Raw genomic sequence first — 26,022 nt, 5'->3', positions numbered from 1 at the left:
CTCAATTGATTGCAATACCTTTTCAAGTGGGCAATGGGATCTCCATGTCCATCGTACTTTTCAAATTTGGGAGTCTTGAAACCAGGCGGCAAGTGGACATCGGGGAACATACATAGATCTTTGAAGGCAACACTCTTTTGACCAGACAACCCTTGCCTGTTTTTCAACCATTGTTCTAAGTTTTTCACTCTTTGGGTCATTTCTTCTTGTACCATCTTTCGGGCAGGCTCTTCAATCTTTGAAGGAAGATCAAACAAGTACGGGTGGTACTTAGGAGAGTGGTACTGCTCTTGTTGAACCCTCTGAACAAACCGACCAACTCAACTTTCTTCACAATTCAAAATAAAACATGTTAGAATGGACTCAGTCGGTTCTTATTACTAGCAACATTTTTTTTTCATTTTCTTTTTTAGTGGTGGTCGAATCTTATGGAGATTGCCTACGTATCATGACCCCGCATGAATCAGACCTTGCTTAGTTCGGACCAATAAAAGATAGACAATACTAATCATTTTTTTTTATCAATTTTCATATTGGGTTTCAAAGGTTTAAAATGACCTACAAACTTGAAAATCAAACAACCCGCATATTCTAATCAAAAGATTTACAAACTCAAAAACAAACGGCCAGCTTCCTTTCCCCGTTTGTCAAATGCAACCAAATGGCTATTTTTGCAAATGTGGCCCCTTCCAATTCTCACATGAATTTTGAGGCCGGGGAGGATTATTTTATGACACTTTACCAACTTGCCCATTCTTTTACGAAAATAACCTTTCGACAACTGAAAGATACTCTAAGGCTATTTCGGCAAGAACGGTTTAAGACGCGGCCGAAGCTGGCTCGACTTATTATGACAAAAAATTCAAACGGTATTCACCTGACCGCCGACTCTTTATTTTTTTTTTTTTCAAATTATAATAACAACCCGGTGTTGCAAACACGGCCCTTCAGCGCCTCGGGGACGAAGATTTTTTAAGGCTGTGTGGGTCAACTGGACCAAAAATCCTAAACATGACCCAAAAGGTGGTTGTTTATGCAAAGTCAGCCTTCCGGCGTCCCTTTCTGGAACATTCAGCTATTTTTGACAAAACAGCATCACCTGACTTATTCATGACTCTATTAAAATTTGACATTTTTTTTTTTGGCTATTTTTTTAGCAAAAGGGGAGGTTGGCCACCGCCCGACTTATTTATGACAAAATTAAAATTTTGACACGTTTTTATTTATTTATTGGTTTTTGGCTATTTTACCAAAAAGGGGGGTTGGACCCGATGAGGGTTGCCTACGTATCTCACATCCGGTGAGAATCAAACCCGCGTAGTTCGGGCATCGTGAATAAGTAAATGAACTAATATTTTTTTTTTATTGGAACTATGAAAGAACTGCTCAAAGGAAGTATATATATTTTTTTGATTGATTTCTTTTTGAAAGAAAAACTCGTAAAAATTCCTTTTCTTTTGATTTGAACTTTGAGAATTTCAAAAGTAAAAGGAAGTTTTTTTTTTTCGAATTTCCATTTGTCTTTTTTTTTATTCTAAAGAAAAAAAATATTTTTGGAATTTTACTTTTGATAAAAGAAATGCTTCTAAAAAATATTTTTTGAATTTTGAATTTTCTTTTCAATTTTGAAAGAGGAATCAAAATATTTTCGGATTTTTTTCTTAAAAGAAAACATTTTTATTATTTTTGTTTTATCAACAATGGAAAATAAAGATATTTATATTATTTTTTGCAAGACATATTTTTTGGAATTTTATTTTGAATTTTCTTGGCAAGACAAATACTCTTTGCAACAAATAAAGATATATATATCTTTTGAAAAAAAAAACTTTTCGGATTTATATATATATATATATTTGCGACAAATAATGAAAGACCTTTTTTTTTTTGCATTTTCATAAGCAAATAAAATAAAAAAACCATTTTAAAAATAAAACTCTTTTTTTATTTTCATTTTCTATTTTTCCTTTGCTTTTAATAAAACAAACTAATAAAATATTTTTTTTTTCATTTTCTCAAAATTTCGGCAGAGTTTTGACAGTTATTTGGGCATTGGTTTTTTTTTTCAAATATAAACAGTCAATTCCCTAACCGCTATTTTTTTTCAATTTTAAAATATTATTCATGATATTCAAAAGTCAGTCAACACACAAATTCGGATCAAATAAATGCGTAAGTAGCAGCAAGTAAGATGCATCAGGATGGTCATTTTATTTTGGTACACCTGTCCTAGACAGACCCAACCCCTGTGTTGAGTCTCCAAAGTCAAATGTACGTGATGCAAACAATCGCTCCTACTAGGGATCCGGCATGAAGCTGAGTTATTCTAAGTGAAAAAACCTGAGGCATATTGATCTAGCCCTGGCTTACCCAAACGGACAGTTTGAGCCGAAGCGGGGGCAACATTCCGGGAGCACGAAAGTCTACCCGGCCTAGTTACTTGTCCCAACTTCGTCTTATTTGGTATGACTTTAACAGAAAGGTGGGCCACGCGCACGTGTGCACCATAAATTTAGAAGACTCAGAAAGAAGGGGGTTTCGTAGCAGTTGTATATATTCATAATTCAAATAATATTAAAGCGGTAAAAGTGTCATTTAGCACATTGGGCATATATCATGTAAAAAAATCAGATAATAAATAAAGCCAACTATAACAATTATTTTAAGCTCGAATTCTTGAACCCTGAACCAGTGGTTCTGGGTTACGTTCCCCAACAGAGTCGCCAGAGCTGTCGCACCTCCTTTTTCCGCGCGTGCGAGGGTGCGTAGGGAGTTTTCTCCAATTAAAGGACAGTCGAAACGAGATTTGTTTGTTTGTTTCAGAGTCGCCACCTGGGAATTTTAAGGCGTCCCAAGTCACCGATTTTAATCCCTGAATCGAGGAAAATATGACTCTGTCTATTTAACAGTCTGCGCACCAGAAATCCGGATAAGGAATTCTGTTAACCCGGGAGAAGGTGTTAGGCATTCCCGAGTTCCGTGGTTCTAGCACGGTCGCTCAACTGTTATATTCGGCTTGATTATTTTGATTTGTAAAATACATTTTTATTGCATGATTTTATTGTTACCGCTTCTATTTATATTTAAAGACCATTTTTTGAATCGAATCACGCGTACGTATATTCGTGTTATAAATTATATTTTTTTAAAAACATGCGGAGTTGTGTCACGCGCACGTGTACACGATAATATAGATAATATATTTATTAAAACAATTATTTTCGAAATTGTGCTTAAATAAAATCAAAAACATTCGCCCTTTTTGTATAATTAAGTAGTGAACCTCGCATCTCGGGGTTTTATGAAATTAATAATGATATTCTCCGAGAAATCCCTTTTATTAAATATTCGATCGAAGTTGCGCGAACGCATAATCCGAATTGCTTTTAGAAATATAATCAGGTTACGCGAACGTATCCCTAATCACAAAAATATTCTTAATAGTAGTATAGATTTTCCATAAATTGTTGAATGTTAACCGCAAATTATATTTTTTTGCGTAAGAATTATATTTCTCCAAGCCATTCAAATTTAAAAGGATAAAAATAAACGTGGGATTAATAATACCATTTTTCCGTAAATACAATATATGCATACCCAAAAAATGAATTGCATATAAAACTAGGAAAGAGAATTAATTTGATAAACAAACTAATAGTTTTCGAAGAAATTATATCTCCTTCTCATCTACTTGTTTTTAGTCCAAAGTTATAATGGTTTGGTTAATGTTTGCAATGGAAGATAAGAGTCAAGTTGATAAGAAAAAAGAAATATTACAAACTGATTCAATAAAATTGCTTTATATACAACGTAGTTGTCGGAACCATTCATAATATTTTAACGTCGTAACAAGCTAATCAATTCAAGTTTCTTATGGTTATACATATACCCGTTATCTTACCATATATGAAAAAATACAATCAACATCATTTTAAACTTATTCAACAACAGAGGTTAGAATGTAGTTTTCTTCATATTTCTATTCTACTTTACATTTAGCTAACAATGTTACGGGATGTAATCAATGGCCCATTTTTATGTCATATTCCCTATTTTGACAATTCAAATATAACTATACTAATGAGATTTCGAAATGGACAATATTATTACAAAACTTATGCAAACTTTTAAAAAGAAAATGATTCGATAATAGTCTTCATGTCAAGCATACTACTTTGTTAACCAACTGAAACAAACTGAAATTTAAACTAATAAAATTTAAATGAGTAGAAGACATCCTTATAATTCCAAACTTCATTTACTTGCCATGTTGAAGCTTTTCATGACATGAATTTACAGATATGTACCTGATATTGGAAGCAAAAGAAAATGATGATGAGAATCAGCAACAATAATAACAGTACAATAGCAACAACTGCCCAGCAACAGTAACAACCCAGTAACAGACCGGTAGAGTAGTAATCCCAAAAACAAAAGCTTTAAGCTTTAAATGAAACAACAACCATTAATACTAATTTCAAACAAAGAAAGAAAGCAGTAGATTTTTTTTAGTTTTATTTTTATTTTGAAAGCTTAAATATTTTTCGGAATTTTTCTCTCTTCTATTCTCTGTCCGTTTTTTTCTCTCTATCTGTGTGTGTATTTCTCTTATCTCTTTCTATTGTCTCTCCCTATTTCTCTCTCTGTATTTCTTGTTATTGTCTTGTGTTCAAGACTTCACATATATATAATCTCATCCCATAAATCCTTTAATCAATTAAATCAATACTTTTTCTCTACCCAACCCATTATCTTTCCACTCATCCCCATTACATTAAATAAACATATCACACCACCCCATTATATTTTGTCCCCCATACTTTATTTAAAATAATGCAAGATTCCCCTTTAATTTAAATCTTGTCCCCCCTTTATATTAAATAATCATATCACAACCCACCCCATTTCATTTTATCTCCCATGCTTCAAATAAACAATTTCAAAATGTACAATTCCTAAACTACCCCCTCCGACCTTACTGAAATTACCAAACTACCCCTGAACGTACTAAAAATTTACCAAACTACCCATCAACTATAACACATCAATTAATCAAACTTAACCAAAATATAGACAATATGATCAATTTCTAACAATGTTCAAACAACAATATGAACATGGATGAACATCATAACAACAATATCACATGAACACGATTTTAACAACATTTCAACAACAAATCACATGAACACGAATTGAACAACAAAGAACAACTAAAATTTGATTGAACAATATTTTAGCAACAAACAATCCTATTTTCGGATTCAACAACAACAACAAACAAAGTATGAAGATTTCTAAATTCAATCATATTGAACTTAAAATCAACTCTAACAACATTACAACAAACAATTCTTATATTAAACTTTAAACAAGATTATGAGAACAATTCAAGCAATAATCATAAATGGTAAACAAGAAATCAAACTAAACAAAATTCGGATTCAAGATCATCCAAACAAAGTATGAACATGAATGAATCTATTTTAAGACAACAAAACATGACGGATTAAACGATTAAAACAATATATTCCTTTAATACAACTAAATTCTTTAAACAAATAACAAGATCGACGAAGAAACAATTATGAACTTAAACTTGAACTTAACAATATTAACAATTTCTAACAATACATAAACACATGAAACAAATTGAAGAAATAGTTGATTAAATTTCAATTTGAATCTAACAAACATCAAACTAACAAATACTTACTTAAACAATAATACAAACATGAAATAAACATGAAAACAACTAATTAAACTTCTATTTTGAAATCTGAAAATTAATTTAACGAAACATATGAACAAACTAAAAATTATTTCAACGACGAACAACGAACAAAACAAGGATTAAATCATTTAACGATTTGAATCCGGAAAATATCAAACAAAATATGGACAAAAATAAAACTCAAAAACAACTAACCGGAGATGAATCAACGACGCACTTTTATTGTAAGCAAATCTGTCCGAGCCTCGACCGAAGCTCGAACGAAGGACGACGAAGACGAAGAAGAAGTAGAAGCAGCCGCAACTACTGCCGTGACGAGCAGCAGCACGACGTCGAGAAGCAGAAGCAGCGGCGGAGGAAGGAGTAGCAGCGGCAGCGTCACTGTTGCGACGAGGCAGCAGCGGCGATGCCCCAGCAGTGGCAGAAACGGGAGGCATCAACTCGACGGAGGAAGCAAAAGCATTAGCACCGCATCAATGAAGAGAGAAACGCAGCAGCAGTGACGCGTGACGGTGGTGAGGTAGCCATGTGAGCTCGAGTTCGAGCTCGACGAAGATGAAGAAGATGAAGCAAACTGCTTGGCTTTTGGTTTGGAGCTACCGTTCGACGTAGAGGCAGCAGGAAGAAGCTGGGGACGAAGCTGGTCGTCGAGAAGGAAAATCGCCATGGGAGCTCAAGCTTGAGCTTGGCGACGAAGATGACGAAGCAATGGCCGCGGGGTTTTATGGTGGAACTGGGGGCAACATGGTCGCAGTTGGGGACGATGCTAGGAGGAGGCTGGTACGGGTAGCCATGGATGGGGTGTTTTGGAGCTTGAGGAAGAAGAAGAAGATAGGAGGAGAAGAATGATAGGGGGGCGGATGACTTAGGTCATTTTTAGGTGGTTTTTTTTTTGTTTTGTTTTGTGTCTTTGAAATGCAAGATAGGGGTATTGGGTCTTTTGGGTTATGGACTGGGTCGACCCAGTTCGAAATGGACTGGGTCGTAGGGAAGATTGGGCCATTTTTTGGGCCTGTGGCTTGAAATTGAAGAAGAGGCCTAATTCCGACTTTCTTTATATTTTCGCTCTCTTTTCTTCTTTTATTTTTTCTAAAACTAAATTATAAAAATACTTAAACTATTATTAAGAACTAAATTAAGTTATAAAAGTGCAAATTAACTCCCAATAACAATTAACGCACAATTAAGTATTAATTAAGCATAAAATTGTATATTTGGACATTAAATGCTAAAAATGCAAACGATGCCTATTTTTGTAATTTTTAATTTTTGTAAAACAAATTTAATTAGTAACAACTGTAGAATTAAATCCTACATGCAAAATGCGACATATTTTTGTATTTTTTATTAATTTATCAAATAAACACGCACAGACAAATACAAATAATTATTCAAAATATCACAAAATTGCAAAATTGCACACCAAGAAAAATTACTTTATTTTTTTGAATTTTTTGGGAGTAATTCTCATATAGGGCAAAAATCACGTGCTTACAACACCCCTACGGCCAAAGGCCATCGCCAAAAGAAAAATTCGACCTCGCTCGAATTACATGGGTTAACATTTCGATCTTACTCGAAATAACGCCTTTACAGCCATCGGCCATCGTCAAATAAAAAATTATTTTTCGAACTTGTTCAAATAGGTCAGAAAATGACTTAGCTCCAGATTCCAAGTTCAACCCCGCTCGAATACATATGAAAAAGTCGACTTCGCCTAAATCGGCAAGTCTAAATTCAATCCCCCTCAAATGTTCAAGTCAAAACCGACTTCGTCCAAAATGGTGAATCCGAATTCAACCTCGTTTGAGTCAAAGATGAGTCCGTATAAAGCGACACATCAAAAGTCAATCTCTCCCGAATGCGCAAATCCGAAGAAACTCCATTCGGACTCACACGACGAGACCCTACTCGGCCGGTCAAGGCCGGATTCCCAAATCAAAAAATCAGGTATTCGCCATAAATAATCCGAAGGTCTACACCAAAACAAAAAGATGTAACAAGCAAGGGGAGGGGAAAGAAAATCAAAGGATATACAAGGTGAAACAACTCTTTTATTCATATATACGTGCGCAACGGCCGCACCTTACACAAGGCCAAAACAAGCCCAATAAAAAAAGGTGAAAATAAACCACAAAAAATATATGTATATATACTAAAGCAACAAAACTTTTCACTCGGCGTCATCACCGCCATTCTCCCTATCATTGTCTTCAAGAAACTCCACCTCAGCATCTGCGTCTTTGCCAGCCTCCGGTGTCGCGGGGTCATAGCTGCAGTTGACACGAGCCTCTCGTGCCTTCACCTGGGCTTCTTTATAAGCAGCCTCAGAAACATTGCCCGATTACCACAAACTCTTGTATATGTCTCTAAGGGCCTCGGCATGAACCCAAAGCTCATGTAAGTGGCGAGGAACAACGGCAGAGGTAGATTCAACTCGGGCCAACAATTGCGCCTTTTTCAGCCTCGAGGACGATGACCTGATCTCCCAAGTTTGAAGCTTCCCGGTCAATTTCGCCAATGCGCTCTTCGAGCCTCGCCTCCCTTAGCGTGGTCATTTCCCTCTCAGATTCCTGCTCAGATTGGAGGACACAAATAGTGTCCTCTAATGCTGCCGCCCTTGCCGAAGCCGATGCCCAAGCGTTTTCGGCCTTCTCCAACTCGAACACTTTCCTCTCCAGCTCGGCCAACTTCCCCATCCACTCAGCACTCAAAGCTTCCACTCTGGAGGCATTTTGATCAAGTTCAGATTGCAACGACAGCACCTTCACCTGAAGATGCTCACACTCTGCAGTAACCCCCTTTCCCAACTCAAGTTCTTCGTCCTTTGCACGAAGTGGCTCCTCTAGCTCACTACTCCTACGAATAGACTACATCAGCTCCTAATCCCTCTTCTCCTAAGCCACTCATGCATCTCATGGCATTTGTTGCGGTAGCGCCGATACCTTTCTGGCATCATCAGAAAAATCTTGGCCCAAGTTTCGGCCCTGAGAGCACTCTTGATCTCCAGCATGTATGACTGAAAGCAAAGAAAAAAGTCGGTAAAGGCCAAGGCCGCCAAAAACAAAAAGGAAACAAAAAAAACAAAGATAAGAAACTTACCCTCAGGCCCATAGCGGTTCATGTGATAATTCGACATCGCTAACGTCCCGAAGATCCTCACACTCTGTGGCAGAGCATAGAAGGTTGAACTGCGGCACCAAACCCTCCGTGTCCTGTAGAAGATTGAGATCCGATGGAATCTCAAGTATTTGAGAAGGACCTCCCACTCTTACCACAGTTTTGGGTAAAGCCCTCCTCGAACATCCTAACATTATCAAGATCGAGGTCGGAGTCAAACTCATAGTCATCAACCACGACACCCTTTCCCCTCTTTGCAGCTGAAAAAGAAGCGTGATTCGGTCCGAATGGCGAAGGGCCGCCCAAAATGGCAACAGCAGCCTTCAAATCCCATTTGTCCATTGCAATAGCCTATTGATCATTCACAATGGCCGAAGTCTCTACCACCGAGACTACCTCTGCCACCGGGTTTGCCTCTACGACCGCCAAGGAAGGGTCGCCCCCCCCCCCCCCCCGAAGATGCTTCTGCTGAAGGAGCCACTTTAGACTCCACTCGTCGTCTCTTCGACGGGCCCTCTCCGCTACCAGCACGGGAAGATTCGCCCGTTGAGTGGACAGCAGGAGTCGGAGTCTCAGGTTGAGGAGTAAGTTCCATGCACATGACCCGGCCGTAGGTGTAGATTGAGTAGCTCTCAATATAGGCCGGGCAATAGAACTTAGTGAGGGTCGGGTAGAAGGCGTCGGTTGACGGAATGCAAGCGGAGGAGCCCTCGCCCTTAGCACTCTCACTGTCAATAATGAAAAATGGTCATATAGCGACGGGATCAAATTATAAGGCAAAGAACAAGGAAACTGTAATGGGTCGAGTCACCAGTGATAGGCTTACACCCGTATCTCTCGTAGAATGATGCCCACTTACGGACCACCACTGTATGGGGAATAATAGCATTTACCCACTCGCGGATGTTGCCAACTGGCGGGGGAGGCAATCTCTCAGCTGCAAAAACAAAAGTAAATTAGCAATGCCACCTAAATAGGAATGGTCGGCCACTACCTCGATAGGAGTCGCAAAATAAACAAAGGAAAACTTACGGGTGAAGTTCCACATCTCGGGAAACCCTGTTAGGTCCGCAACAAGGTGCTCGGTTCGCATGTGAAAATAACTTTCCCAGGAATGGCGATTATCCTTGTCATCCATCTTCACCACCAAACTTTTTGTTCCTAGGTAGCGCATGTGGATCATCGTTCCTCGAATAAGTTGAGGGAAAAAAATATTAAGCATATGCCCCAAAGTGACCTCTCGACCGGCGAGCTCCGCATACTTGAGCAGCATGAGGAAGAGTTTGTACACGTACGGTGAAAGTTGAGTCGGGCACACTTCATAGAAGCGCCGGAAGTCTATCATTAGGTAGGGAAGAGGAAGCGTTCGACAACGAAAGGGTATGCATAGAATGCGCATTACCTTGGGCGGTGCAGATGTACAATGTTTGTCCCCTTCGCCGGCACTATTTCAATGTGGTTTTGAATTCCCCACTTGGTCTTGAGCACCGCAATCACCGCTTCATCCATGGTAGAGGACGCAGGATCCGGTTCTTCTCCGGCGGGGCTGTTGAAAATGGTCCATATTTCCTCGGACGGGGTAGTATCTCAGCCACTGTTGGAACTCCCTCATCTTCTGCAGCCTTTGCTCCTTCTCCGAGAATAGGTGTGTCATTTTCTGACACCGGAGCTTCGACGAGCCTGTCAGTCTGGGAAGGAGTTCTAGCCATTTGTCTGGATTGATCTGAATAAATGAGTATGATGAAGGAAAAGAGAAGATGGTAGCGTCAAGTTCTGACTAACAAGAGAATGAAATCAGAAGTATGAAATATTGAAGAAGGTGAAGGTTTGCAAAATTCTTTAGATAAATCGAAAAGTGTAGCAATCGAATGGTGGTTTCCCCTATTTATAGGAACACAAATGTCCTGAGCGGAAATCCAAGAGTCGTCAATCAAAACTGATAAGGCACAAGAAACGACACGATGCTTGGGAAATGTGCGCCATAATGATAGTGGCTATTCATGATGCATCGAATCAATATAGCGATTCAACTCCGAACGGATGTAACAATCTGATGGTACCATTGAGCGATACGTCGCCACCTCGACCTAAGGATCTCGCTCAATGAGTAACATTCAAATTTCTCCTAACTTTTGAATCGACAAAGTCCGTCCGTTGAGCTCGCTAAGAGGCCACCTCGACGGATGGAATGACTAACTGTATGGGTCAAAATCTAACTAGAATTGTCATCCCTAAGAGGAATGATAAGGGGTCGACCAAGCTGTAATCATGCCCATAAGACGAGATAGCAAAGAGTACCTTGGCCATCGTCGGGGTCAAATCGTCAGAAAGCGTACATCACAGAACAAGCATTGCATTCGAGCAAGCGACGAAAAGTACAGTCGTAAGAAAGTACACTGGTCAAAGGTCATTGGATAAAAGGGAAAGAAACTACATATATGGTGAAAAGCCCAGATAAGGAGGGAGGATTCATGTGAGAGAGCGACGACGATAGAGTAAACAAGTGGAATCTCTTCCTCATCAACAGTTACCTTTCTTCCCCTTCCTTTACCCCATGATTATGATGCATATCTGCCCTAGATGTAAGCTCATCTCTCATGTTTAATGTACGATTATTACATTAAGAAATCTAACGCGTTCTTATTCTTCTTCTATTTCGCACTCTGTATGTTTGGATATGGAATTAATTATGTTTGGCTAAGATTTACCTTTTTTATTATCAATAATTAGTTCGACAAAAAGATTTTACACTTATTGCTCAAACATCCTTCAATTATATTGCAATAGAAAAGTAATTGGCAATAGAATATGTAATATAAAGTTTCAGGTAAAATGAATCATAGACATACCTATCGCAAGACTTGGTAGCAAGCAGAAGCGTTAAGCCTTGAAGCCTAACGCTTAAATAAACAAAGTAATTCAAGAGGATGAATTTGGGTTTGTAGCCAAGAAAGAACAGAACACAGAGAGTGGCGACAGAAGGAAGTAGGAAACCACAAACACATGTTTAGTTGTAAAGTTAATTGGGTGCAAGAACTGATGCAGTGGCTGTTCAGTTTTGAATTTAAGGACATGTATTATTAGATTCTGTTAAAGGTCCAAAATACCCTTAAACAAAAACTAAAAGAAAGATAAGCAAACATGTCGAAATCAGCTTTTCTATTAATACTAGGTATGGGTGGCCTGTGCCTAAGTGCCCTCAAGCTTTGCTAAAATGATCCTAAGCACACATGTTAAAACTCTTTCTCTTCTATGGTATAGAAAAATAATAAAAAATAGAAATAGAAATACCACATGATTTGTAGGATCAACAGTATTCGAACAAGGTTAATTTTTCTCATGTTCTAATGCAATTGGTTTTGAGTTTATTCTTACACATCTAGTTAAAAGAAACAAGAATTAATAGAAATTACATAAGAGACAAAGTAAATGAATTGGCTAGACACTAGGTTGAGAGATATTGTTTCTCTTAAGTGAATGGACTGTGGTGTTTGGGATAGTCTGCTTGACTGAGGTGTTTTAGGCCTTATTTGTTTGTAATTAATGGAGATCTGAATCCAAATCATTCGAATCTTAAATATTAAGTGCGTCTATTTTTAAAGTCTAAATCTTAATCATTCAGATTTAATCATTAAGTGTGTTTATTTTTTTAATTCACAACCACTTAATTGATCTGAATAAGTCTATATGATAAAGATTTATAAGGAATACTTAAGTTCATTAAGATGATCATCCTCACTCATACTAACTACCGCCACCACCGATAATTATCAACCACCACTACCACCATACTCAACCACCACCATCCTCACCTATAGCCGTCGTCACTTCTACCACCCACCAATCCACCCTACCACTACCACCACCCACCAATCTACCCTACCACCATCATTCTCAACCACAACCCTATATTTACCTGCCTCAACTACTATAACCTATAACCCTATCACTATCAACAAATATAGCCGGCAAAACCCATCATTATAAACTACCACCACCCACCATCACTGTCACGACCCGTAATACAATTTTCGGGGTCGTGATGACTCATGACATCCACTTGCTAGGCAAGCCGATGTGAAATAAATAATTAACTAAATTTAACAGTTTAAAACAAAATAATGGTATTCAACAAGAAATAAATGCCAAGTCTAACACAGTGCTAATATAAAACCACGTGATAATATCTACTCCTAGAAATCCAGAGTTACGAGTACACGAGCAACTAGAAGTGTACAAAAAAAAGACTGAAATAAATACAATTGTTCGAAAGAGATCAACAATAAAAGTGAGAAATGGAAGGGGGCTTTAAGGTCTGCAGACGCTAGCAGATCTACCTCGAGTCTACGTATGAAATGATCCGAGATGACGCACCTCAAGCATCGGTGGGACCAATACCAGTATCTGCACAAGAAATACAGAAGTTTAGTATGAGTACAACCGACCCAATGTACTCCGTAAGTATCAAGCCTAACCTCGATGAGGTACTGACGAGGATATGACAATACACCTACATAAATAAACATGTATAGGTGTATATAAAGTAGCAATAATAACAAAGAATGATAAAATACTAACTGGGAGGGGACATACGAAAAGTGAAAGATATAGTAAATACGACAAATATGAAATCATTAAATAACCAAGTAAATCACCAAAACCGGAAATCAATTTAATCAATGATATGAAAATGGCACGGCATCACTCTTTGTGCTTTTGCTCTCGTCATCACCATACAATAATATGAATATAATGGCATAGCATCACTCTTCGTGTTTTTACTCTCGTCCTCACCATGTAATAATATGAATAAAATGGCATGACATCACCCTTCGCGCTTTTACTCTCGTCCTCACCATGTAATAATATGAATAAAATGGTACGACATCACCCTTCGTGGCTTTTCTCTCGTCCTCGCCATGTAATAATATAAATCCGAATAATAAACAATGCGAGGAATAATTTAACTTCAAATATGTTGTCATGGTAACAAACTTCAACTTCCAAAATGTTCAACATTTTTAAAATAAATAATAAATACGAAATGCATAATTAAAGAAGTAATAATCTAACCTAAGCATGAATAACATAATTAACGAAATAATATAATACAAAGAAATGATTTTCACCCATATGATGTAACCCAATGACAACCCCACATATAAAACACGTAGCAAATAGACCAACAAATCATAATCCCTCAAGTCAAGGTTAACCACGACACTTACCTCACTCCGCAAGTAAATCCATGCTCAACTGCAGCTTCTCCTCTAGAATTAGCCTCTAAACTAATCAAATCTAACCATATATAGTTCAAATAACTCAAAAGGCGAAATAAATAAACCGCCCCTTTAAGTTGTCCACAACGATCAGACAAACACATCAACAGACTCTTTTACCATTTAGACACTTCAAATGTTTATTAAGTAGATCAAGTAAATACCCAGTGCATCAGATCATATACGTGAGTTACACTTGCCAATGACGTGTCAAATGATCCAATTAATAAAGGACAAGTGTAATTTGTATTAAAATTTTAATATATATAGTTAACCAAAAATGAAAATGCATTTAAAGAAGAAAAGAATACCTTTTCTCACATTTTTACCAAATCAGTGTCATTCCTTTCTCCCCTCTTCCTCTACCCTCCTCCCCCCCCCCCAAATTTCATCATCTTCTTCCACCCAAAACCGACGCCACCCCACCCCCTTCATCTTCTCCTTTCTGCCTATCTTTAGCGGCCCCAATTCCGTTTCCCAAATCCACCCCCCATCCAAAAAATTAACACAATTCTTTCCCATTAGGCCTCTTCCCCTCAATTCTTTCCCATCAGACCACTTTCCCTTTTCACTAAGGGAATCATTGACGTACCTCACCGGAAAATTGATCTCCCAGCATATTTGAAAGTAACAATTTTACTGGGTCTTCATTCTTCTCTCTCCGTCATTTTCTTGACTATGAGTTTGGGTTTTGTATCTTTTTTATTTCTCTAATTTATTATTTTTGGTGTAAAATTATCCTTAATATTATTGACCAATTTAAATAATTAGTTGTTATTTGTATATTTCTATTGGAATGAAGGTGTTGTTGGATGAAATAGGGCATTTATCTAGTGGAGAGTTGGTAGTAAGAAGAATCAGAAGAAGCAGAAGAAGAAACTCCATTTTTTTTATGAGAGAGAGAGAGAGAGAGAGAGAGAGTAAGAAGAATCAGATGGGTCCTTCAAAAAATTTCTGGCAGCCTCCATTTTTTCCGTCGAAATTGGTTCTTTATCTCTTTGTTCAGCCGTGTGACCCATCACCAGGATTTCAGTTTCTTTCTTGGCTTATATTATTCTCTGCTAGCTTGAGATTCGTAGAAGGTGAAAGAGAAGAATGGGTTTGGTATAAAAAATTTGTTGAATTGATGTGATGATATATTTGGGAATTCTGTTCTTTTGTAATTGAGGCAGAATAGATTTAGGGTAAATGAGGGTGTTGCATGGTGAAAGCGAGAATTTGAGGAGAAGGAGGTGTGAAAATTAGGTGGGGTCTACATTATTTTAGAGAAAAAACCTAATTTTAGGTAGGCAACTCGCGTCCCAGAGAGTGCATTTCACGCAATGGGCGTTGACATGGTCGAGTGTTTAGTTGATCTTCTTTTGTGAATAAATAAAGTGTCTAGCTGGAAATGGCCTCAGATGAGGTGTTCAGTTGATCGTTGAAGACAACTTAAATGGGCGCTTTATGTATTTCGCCAATTCAAAGTAAGCTTTAGAAATTACTCACGAGCGAAAAAGATTCAATCTTTAATGTTTTTGGAAAAAGTAAACAAATGTCAACCCCGGGTCCGCTTGGTCAAAACCCGAGGTTCAGACCAAAATCCAATTATTCATTCACCCTCGAGCTCGGTTATGTGATTAGTTTCAAAATTCGACCTTAATTTGAGGTCTAAATCTCAATTTCTCAAAATCCACCTACCTAAATCCCTAATTTCTACGATAAAAAATCATAGATTAAAGGTTAAAATCAATGGGTGTCTCTAGAAATGTAAGTAAACAAGTTAAAATCTGCTAACCTATGAAGTTGAGATAAAAAACCTCTTTAAAATCGCCTCTAGACCGAGCTCAAACTTGAAAATGGTAAGAAATGGGATAAATCTCGACTTTTGAAACTTTATATCACTAGGCTTCAAGTCTTCTTCGCTTTCGCGAAGGACTTGACGTGATCGCAAGGAACAGCAACCCGAATGGCCTTCGCGTTTGCGAGAAACGCTCCACGTTTGCAATGGCCTGTAACCTCCGGGCTTCATGTTCATGAGCCTAGGCTCGCGTTCGCATAGAGTAACTTACCAGCTCCCCCAGGTCCCTCCCTAACACTACGTGTTCGCGAGAGGAAGGTCGCGTTCACGAAGGGTAAACCCCCCACTACTTCGCGTTTGCTACAGTTCCTCGCGTTCGCGATGAATGAATTCGTCCCCAGCCCAGATTCCCCTTCGCAATCGCGAGAGAGGCTTCGTGATAGTGAAACATGCTGCACCAGACACCACCAGAACAACTGATACTTGCAACTCTAAGTCCAAAAATGAGTCGTGGCATATCCGAAACTCACATGATCCCTTCGGGATCCAAACCAAACATGCCCACAAGTATAATAACATCATACGAACTCGCTCGCGTGATAAAATCACTAAAATAACACCTTAAAACTATGATCCGGATATCAAAATGTATGAAATTTTCAAAGAAACGAACTCAAGAACTTTCAAATTCACAACCAAGCGTCCAAATCCTATCAAATCAACTCTGTTTTGCACCAAATTTTGCAGAAAAGTCTTAAATAATAAAATAAACTTATACCAAGTTCCGAAACCAAAATCTCAATGCGGTAGCAACAAAGTCAACCTATGGTCAAACTTCAAAATTCCTTAAACCTTCAAATTGTTAGTTTTCAACAAATTACGTCAAATCAAGTTAGGAACTTCCGAATTCAGTTCCGAGCATATGCCCAAGTCTAAAATGATGATACGAACTCACCAGGATCATTAAAAAACCGATTCGAAGTCGTTAACATAAAATGTTAACCGTAGTCAACTCAAATCATTTTTAAAGCTAAAATTCATGTTTTTTTCATTTTCACATAAAAACTTTTCGGGAAAAGACATGGACTGTGAACGCAAATTGAGAAATACTAAACGGAGCTTATCGATGTCTCGAAACACTAAAATAAGTGCTAGAACTCAAATACCTATCGGGTCATCACATTCTCCACCTCTAAAACAAACGTTTATCCTCGAACGGACATAGCAAGGTACCTGGACTGGTGAAAATGTGTGTGTGTGTGTATATATTACGGATATCATACTTGGATTCCCACGTAGCTTCCTTGATCGGCTGGCCTCTCAACTGCACTCTAACAGAAGGATAACTCTTAGACCTCAACTTCCGAATATGTCGTTCTAGAATGGCCATCGGCTCCTCCTCGTAAGTCAAATCCTTGTCCAATTAGACTGAGCTAAAATCTAATACATGGGATGGATCACTGTGATACTTCTGGAGCATGAAGACATAGAACACCAGGTGAACTGTTGATAAGCTAGGTAGCAATGCAAGCTTGTAGGCCAACTCACCAACTCTCTCAAGGAACTCAAAGGGTCCGATATAACTAGGGTTCAACTTGCCCTTCTTCCTGAACCTCATCACACCCTTCATGGGTGAAACCCAGAGCAAAATCCTCTCTCCAACCATGAATGCAACATCACGAACTCTCCGATCGGCATAACTCTTCTGTCTAGATTGTGTTGTACAAAGTCGATCCTGAATTATCTTGACCTTCTCCAAGGCATCCTGAACCAAATCGGTACCCAACAACCAAGCCTCTCCCGGCTCAAACCAACCATTTGGAAAACGGCATCACCTCCCATATAAGGTCTCATAAGGAGCCATCTGAATACTCGATTTTGTAGCTGTTGTTGCAAGAAAACTCCCCAAGCGACAAGAACTGATCCCAAGAACCCCCGAAATCTATAACACATGCGCCAAACATATCCTCCAATATCTGAATGGTGCACTCGGATTGTTCTTACGTCTGGGGTGAAATGTTGTACTCAACTCAACTCGTGTACCTAACTCACACTGTACATCCCTCCAAAAGTGCAATGCAAACTGCGTACCTCCATCAGAAATAATGGACACTGGCACACTGTGAAGACGAACAATCTCGCGGATATAGATCTCAACTGACCGCTCTGAAGAATAAGTAGATGCCACTGGAATGAAACGCACAAGTTTGATAAATCTATCTATAATGACCCATACTGCATCAAATTTCTTCTAAGTCTGTGGGAGCCCAACAACGAAATCTATGGTAATAAGCTCTCACTTCCACTCGGGAATCTCAATTCTCTAAAGCAAACCCCTAAGTCTCTGATGCTTGTACTTCACCTATTGGCAATTCAAACACCGAGCCACATACGCAACTATATCTTTCTTCATTCTTTTCTACCAATGATACTTCCTTAAATCCTGATATATCTTGGTGACACCCGGATGAATAGAGTACTGCGAACTGTGGGCCTTCTCAAGAATCAACTCACGAAGCCCATCCATATTGGGCACACAAATCCAACCTTGCATCCACAACACCCTATCCTCTCCAATAGAAACATGATTGGCATCATCGTGTTGCACCATGTCCTTAAGTACAAGAAAATGAGGGTCGTCATACTGACGCTCTCTGATGTGTTCATACAAAGAAGTTCGAGCAACCGTGTAAGTAAGAACCCGACTAGGCTCCAAAACATCTAAACTTATGAACTAATTGGCCAAGGCCTCAACATCTAATGCTAGCGGTCTCTCACCAACTGGAATATATGAAAGGCTACCCATACTCACAACCTTTCTATTCAAGGCATCGACCACCACATTGACCTTCTCGAGATGATACAAATGGTAATATCATAGTCTTTCAATAGCTCCAAGCATCTCTGCTGCCTCAAGTAGAGATCCTTTTGCTTAAACAAGTACTGTAGACTCTGATGATCTATGAATACCTCACACAACATCCCGTAGAGGTAATGCCTCCAAATCTTCAATGCATGAACAATCGCTACCAACTCTAAGTCATGAACATGGTAATTCTTCTCATGAACCTTCAACTGTTGAGACGCGTATGCAATCACCCTGCCATCACGCATCAATACTACACCAAGCCCAATACACGATGCAACACAATACACCGTGTAGGATCTTGAACCTGTAGGCAACACCAACACTGGGGCTGTAGTCAAAGCAGTCTTGAGCTTTTGAAAGTTCAACTCACACTCATTAGACCACCTGAATGGGGCACCTTTCTGGATCAATCTGGTCAATGAGGTTGCTATGGATGAAAACCTCTGCACGAACCAGCGATATAACCCGCTTAACCTAGGAAGCTCTGAATCTCTGTAGCTGAAGTAGGTCTAGGCCAGCTTTGAACTGCCTCAATCTTCTTAGGATCCACTTTAATGCTCTCGGTAAATAAAAATATCATAAAAAGGCATCCGAGTCTAACCAAAACTCACACTTTGAAAATATGGCATATGACTGACTATCTCTCAGAGTCTGAAGTACAACTCGAAGATGCTGCTCATGCTTATCTCAACTGCGGGAGTAGATCAAAATATCATCAATGAAGACGATCACAAAAGAATCCAAATAGGGTTTAAATACCCGATTCATCAAATCCATAAATGTTGTTGGGGTAGTGTGCTTCAAAATTCTGACAGTGTACTTCAAGTTCTGACAGCGTGCTTCAAAATTTAGGGTTAGAATATTTTTTTAATTTTTAATTAATGGGATCAAAATTTACATTGTGACGCGAAATAATCACATTTGTGCAAAGCACCTTGTTTTTTTTGTTGTTGTATATTTGAGTTCAAATTCTGGCCCAAACATTAGCCAACTCTAAGCCCATATTAATTCGGGAAAAAAGCCCCCAACCCCCTTCCCTTTTTAAACTTTCCCAAGAAAACTTTGTATAAACTCTTCCACAAGAAAGAATCTGAAAGAAATACAGTGAAACAAAAAAAAACCAAGAAATAGCAAAGAAAAAGGTAGCCATGGATGCGGAAGAAGGAACACAACAACCCCAGCTAGTTCTTGCACACAAACTCTTCCTTTTGACACACGCAGATGTCAATGACTTGGATAAAGTTCGCCTCCGTGAAGAAGTTTTGGAATCTGTTGTCTCCAATGGTAAATCTGATTGATAATTTTTAGGAATATTTAGACGTGTTTTGTTAAAGTTTAAATCTGTATTTCATTTTGTGGGTTTATACTGATTTGTTTGTAAATGGGGTTTTGTAGATATGGTTCCGTTGTATGAAACCCTAGTTGCTAATGGGGTTTTGACTGTGGATCAGAATGTTCTTGATGCTATGCGTGCTAAAATTGCCGATGAACTCAAAAAACTCGATGAAAAGTAAGTCTTTTTTTCGTTATTTTTATCGGCATATAGTGTGATTTGATACACTGCACTTCATTTTATTTTGCTTCGGAGTTTTATATTTGCATAATGTTGACATGGGACGATTTGAATGGAGTAACGTGGTCAGTGAGGGTTTATATAGCCAACCCCAGCTCGTTAGGTCTGAGGCGTAGCTGTTGATGTTGTTTTTGATAGTCTTATTTTTGTTCCTTTTGCTTTATAGTTTTTTGGGTTGAGTGTAGGGAAACTGCCACCGTTAGAACATATTAGTAGTGAGAATATTAAATGTAAGTTGGACACAAATTTGTACTTTTGATGGGATTTGAATGCGAGACCTCTTTGGATAAAGTTTAATTTGACCCAATTTTTTATCTACGGAAAGTAATACTTAGATATTTAGGAGCTGTATGTTACTAAAAGTTGCAGGATCTCATTTCAAATGGTAAGAGCAACAATTGATGTGTGAGTTAGCCACACGTTATGAAATCTAACCTCTGACAAAAAACCTGTTATTTAAGTGGAGAAGGTTGGAGGGACGAGCTCATTATCCGCCAAGTTCGAACTATGCCCACTAACCCCTGGGGATGTGTCGGTTATCCCGAAAAAAGGTTGCAGAATCTGATTCCAAAACAATTACATGATCATTTTAAAGTGCAGGACAAAGATCATTTTTTGGAATTCTTGAGATGCAAAATGTGAGAAAATTAAGGAGTGAAGTAGTATGAAGTTAAGAGGATTGTTTTTTTGTCCCTCTTATGATGGGGTAGGTGGAGCTTGAGTTGCTATTGCAAGGCTAGTTTTGTTGGGAACACGGATAAATTAGGTTATTTGGTTTTGGAGGAAGGAGACTGTAGGTTAAGGTATAGAAATAGGTTAAATAGATAAAGAGAGGGGCTGCACTTGATATTCTAGTCTATTTCACTTGGACATCATATGGTCAGTGTTTTTAATAAGTTCAAATCGTATATAGATGACATTCTCATCAAGAGAACATAGTAACCTTGCAGTTTAGAATTCCAAATAATTAGGGTATTAGATTTTAGAAACTTTGCAATACAATATGGTGTTAAAATTCTTCCAACCTGTGGAGAAGGTCATATTTTGTGGGCTAATTAAAAATTAGTTTTACTTTGTGAAAGTGGAAGGTGAATTATTGATTTGCTGAAAAACCTGTAATCTAAAGATTTGGCTTTTGTGTACACGAATGCAATTATAAAAAGAGACTGAATGACAACAGGCAGGGGTGCTGCTGGGAAGGAGATGCTCAGAATGCTATCGAAGCTAAGTTTTATTAGAGGCAAGTAATACTGGCTGGAGCACAGTCTGCACACTTCTATAGTCTAGTTTCCTTACTCAGTTTTTAGTAAGCCCTGCATTCGGGGCAAGAGCGTTTCAGAATTCACCACCTATATTCTCCATACGGTGTATCTGAAGAACATGTGAAATATATTTTGGTGAAACTATGAGCAGTTTCTGCCCTCCTATAGATTTTGCTTGGAGATGGGAAGTGCGCTTGCAATTGTATTCTTATGGATGTTAATAATCATGATTACTGGTAACATTGCTATGTACAGTTGGTATCTTGGTTTATCTTAATCTTATGTTTCTCATAACTTAGAGAAAGTAATGTCTTGCTAAGTGGATGGGCTTATCATTCTTAAAAAGGTCATAGTGCGGCATTGTATGGATGACTACTTGGTATATTGTTTTGAGCCAAATTGGGCATACCAGGTCGTGCTGTTTTTGTATTTTATTATTCAAAGTCCGGGAAAGTGAGAGGAGGGTGTCGGGTTTCATTGTTTTTTACACTTAACCACACATCTAACATGATACATTCATGAAGGATTGCTGATGCTGAAGAAAACTTGGGTGAAAGTGAAGTTCGGGAAGCTCATTTGGCAAAATCGTTGTTCTACATTCGGATTGGTGATAAGGTAGTCTGTCTCTCTCGTCACCCTAAAATTGCTCAGTTGTTATTTATTCACACTTCACACTGGGCAAATCTCAATCAATCTTTATCTTATTTAAAATCCAGGAGAAAGCACATGAACAACTCAAGGTGACCGAGGGCAAAACTGTTGCAGTTGGACAAAAGATGGACTTGGTGTTCTATACCTTGCAGATGGGATTCTTTGACTTGGATTTTGACCTCATTTCTAAAAGCATAGATAAGGCAAAGAAGTAAGTAGGAGGGTCTAACAAGCAGTTCAGATGTTATGAGGCACGATGTTCTGAATGCCTTATCTAGTTATTAAGCTCACTCCCAATGTTTTGCTGACAGGTTATTTGAAGAGGGGGGTGACTGGGAGAGAAAGAACAGGTTGAAGGTGTATGAAGGGTTGTTCTGCATGTCCACTCGTAACTTCAAGAAAGCAGCAGATCTTTTCCTCGATTCTATCTCAACTTTTACCACATATGAGATTTTTCCTTATGATACTTTCATATTTTATACTGTCCTTACAAGCATCATTACCTTGGATCGGGTTTCCTTGAAACAGAAGGTATTCAACTATTACTCCCTTTACTATCCTTGTTTTGTAGGATGAGGGATTTGTGAACTTGAAATTTGTGTTCCCGGAATATCCTAGATGTTACTGTGACGAATACTTGCAAATTCATTTTGGTATATGTTGCAGGTAGTGGATGCACCAGAGATCTTGACAGTAATAGGAAAGATCCCATATCTCTCTGAGTTCATGAACTCATTATATGAGTGTCAGTACAAGTCATTTTTCTCTGCATTTGGTAAGCTTTTCCATTGTTATTCATTTTCTCTTTTCATATGTTTAAGTGTGCATTTGTAGTTCGCAAAGGTCCTTATCTTTAAGTTAATGTAGATTATGTCCTATAAAACTTGATGGGTTTTTTCTGGCAATTTTGACAGAGAGTGTAGTGTTTGCAAATTCTTGGTTCTTGATAATCCTGTTTGGAAGTTTTGAGTGTCAGATGACCTTGATTGTGAAATAGGTTGAACAACTGTTATACAGTCTCCTAATTTTTTTTAAAGATTCTTTCTAATATCTAGACGACTGATAAAAACATGAAGGTATGGCTCTTTATTAGTCATGTGAGTGTTATAAGCTCGAAAAGACGTAAAGATGTTCTTTCTGGCACATATCAACAATGAAAAAAATGACTTTCTTTCTGGCACCTGGTTTATATCAGGATGAGAAGATTTTAGATGTATCCACTATCGAAACAAAATAATGCAATTATATCATGGAATGTATTTTTGACCTCAAATAGAGATTTGAATTGGCTTTTTAGGTGTTCCTGAGCTTCTGAATGTTTCTGGTAGCTTTAATCTATGAATTTTTCAGCAGAATCCTGGAATTTTTCAAATAGATTGTAGTGTTTGTCAAAAAGCCTGCATAGTAGGATATCATTTTCATTAAGAGTTACTCCTATTACTTGTAAATTTAGTTCCCTTCAGAGCTCTAATACAAAATTGTAGGCCAATTGAATTCATGTCAGTTTCTTAACTAATTGGCTTATTGGAGATGGGCCAATAAGAGAACGGCTGACCCTTGCATAAAAGAAAGATAAGACTCCTGTTAATGTGTATAGATAGGGTAGTTTAAAATGTGATATGTTAGTATTGAGTTACAGAGAGGTAAGTGTGCTTCATCTATTATACACTTCGACTTGTGATTCACCCTATATGTTGATCGCTAGGGTCATGTGAGGCCCTGAATGATATATCAGTTGCAACTGTTTGACTTTGACCTTACTGATGTTTTCAGCTGGCTTGACGGAGCATATTAAGTTGGACCGGTACTTGCAGCCACACTTCAGATATTTTATGAGGGAGGTCAGAATAGTTGTGTATTCCCAGTTTCTGGAGTCCTACAAGAGTGTTACAATTGAGGCCATGGCCAAGGCTTTTGGGGTGTCTGAGGATTTCATCGATTTGTAAGTCTTTAATCTGTAGCCGTGCACTGGTCACTGATGTGTAATGCTCTAAGTCGGAGTGAGGACTGTAACATCCATAATAATTCAACATTTTCTTTTTTCCATTCAGGGAACTATCTCGGTTCATTGCAGCAGGGAAGTTGCATTGCAAGATCGATAAAGTGGCTGGAGTGTTGGAAACCAATCGCCCCGATGCAAAGAATGCTCTTTACCAGGCAACTATCAAGCAAGGGGACTTCTTGTTGAATCGCATTCAAAAGCTTTCTCGTGTCATCGATCTCTGAATCAGTTAAACCATCAAGTTTGAAAATGTTTGGTGGCCTGTAATTGTTTTTAGTTCAAACTCACGTAACACTAATCTGGATGTGATTTGCCTTTTCATTTCGAGCTCTCGGACTACCATTTAGTAATTTTATGAAATCAAAGAGATTTTCTCTGTTGGGATATGCATATATTTTCAAAACATTCAGAGCATCTTCTAAAATCTTACTCCATTTCCTTTCAACTTTTTGTGCTAGTGATGATGGATGTGATTGAGAGTTCTATTTGAGTGAAGTTAAAGAATTGGTTTATCACATATCGTATACTATATTATGTAACACATCTGGATCTTTCACAAAGAAGGGAAACCTTCGAGCATGTAAAGTTGTCTTTGTGTGACTTACTGACATGGGTTCGAGCTGTGGAATCAGTTATTGATGCTTGTATTAGGGTAGGTTGCCGATATCACACCCTGTTAAAGTGCGTGTGACTTACCGTCATGGGTTCGAGATGTGGAATCAGCTACCGATATTACACCCTCTTAAGGTGCGTGTGCGGCTCTTCTCTTACCCAGCCTGCACGCGTGGTGCTTCGTGCACCAGATTGCTTTTTTAACTGGATGATTCACAAATTAGCCATTGAGTACATTGGTGGAGGGCAATTCTCTCTCAACCTCAAGCCAGGGCAGCTAATTCTTTTGCACTAGGTTAGACTTTTCACTGATTACTCTGATAAGTGACACCATTTATTGACCAAAAGTAAAACTATTAAGAACTCCAGGAAATGAGTTATCCCAATTGGTTTTTGGGAAAGATGTCGTGAATAACTTAGTATAATACTATAATATATTTTTTATTGACCGCAAGCTATATATCTAAGGTACAACCCAACTTTTTTTTTTCGGGGGGTTCATGGCACTGAAATACTGTGAAAATAACACTGACTAGCCAGTTCTCGGACTGGTAATCGTTGCAAAGTCATTGAAAAATAGCCTTTGTTTTGCTGAAACATGAAAAGTTCTAGCATAATATGCGGGATTATGGAGCTCTTGTTTATAAACTTCCAGCAAATTATGTTGGAACTCCAGCACACGCAAAGTTCCAGCATAATATGCGGGATTATGAAGTTCATGCATATAAACTTCCCGAATATTATGTTGGAACTCTAGCATATTATGCTGGAAGCTCATATATAAAAAATTCGAACTCCAATATACTAGAATATTTCCGGATTTTTAAGGGTGTTTTTATTCGGTTTTTATCTTTACATGAAAAAGTGGCTAAATTCCCATTACTTTTGAAATTGTAATTATTTTTCAATTACTAGTGGTAAATCTGATTATTTTTTATTTTTAAGCCCTCTTTGGAAATTTAAGTAAAATCCAATATCCATCAATTTCAAGAAAATCCCCAGTGCTAACTAGAATTCCAAGCAACCCTTGAGAAAAATTAAATGAAAAGAGAAGAAAGAAATACCGATATTTTCTCAGCCACAAGCAAGAGAATGGGTGAATGGCTATTAATGTCCTTTAAATTTTTTTGTACTATTGAG

The 26,022-nt window shown here is 38.1% G+C and overlaps 1 protein-coding gene across 1 annotated transcript; it reads left to right on the top strand.

Moving 5' to 3' along the window:
* The first annotated feature begins 19,835 nt into the window (after positions 1-19,835).
* Positions 19,836-24,694, top strand: LOC107819413 (26S proteasome non-ATPase regulatory subunit 6 homolog). The gene is made up of 8 exons (XM_016645521.2): positions 19,836-20,066; positions 20,178-20,292; positions 22,142-22,232; positions 22,334-22,479; positions 22,580-22,799; positions 22,935-23,043; positions 24,042-24,210; positions 24,320-24,694. The coding sequence occupies exons 1-8, from the start codon at positions 19,931-19,933 to the stop codon at positions 24,492-24,494; spliced, it is 1,161 nt and encodes a 386-aa protein (XP_016501007.1). The 5' UTR covers positions 19,836-19,930; the 3' UTR covers positions 24,495-24,694.
* Positions 24,695-26,022: the final 1,328 nt, after the last annotated feature.

Source organism: Nicotiana tabacum, chromosome 18 (assembly GCF_000715075.1).
Source record: "Nicotiana tabacum cultivar K326 chromosome 18, ASM71507v2, whole genome shotgun sequence".
In the NCBI taxonomy this organism is placed as follows: Eukaryota; Viridiplantae; Streptophyta; class Magnoliopsida; order Solanales; family Solanaceae; genus Nicotiana; species Nicotiana tabacum.
This window is presented reverse-complemented; position numbering and strand designations above follow the sequence as displayed.

Bases quoted from the DNA above. Each gene is read 5' to 3' on its own strand.
- LOC107819413 (XM_016645521.2), top strand. From the start codon at position 19,931: ATGGATGCGGAAGAAGGAACACAACAACCCCAGCTAGTTCTTGCACAC. The intron at 22,480-22,579 runs GTAAGTAGGAGG...TTTTGCTGACAG, and splicing joins AGCATAGATAAGGCAAAGAA to GTTATTTGAAGAGGGGGGTG. The intron at 22,800-22,934 runs GTATTCAACTAT...TATATGTTGCAG, and splicing joins GGGTTTCCTTGAAACAGAAG to GTAGTGGATGCACCAGAGAT.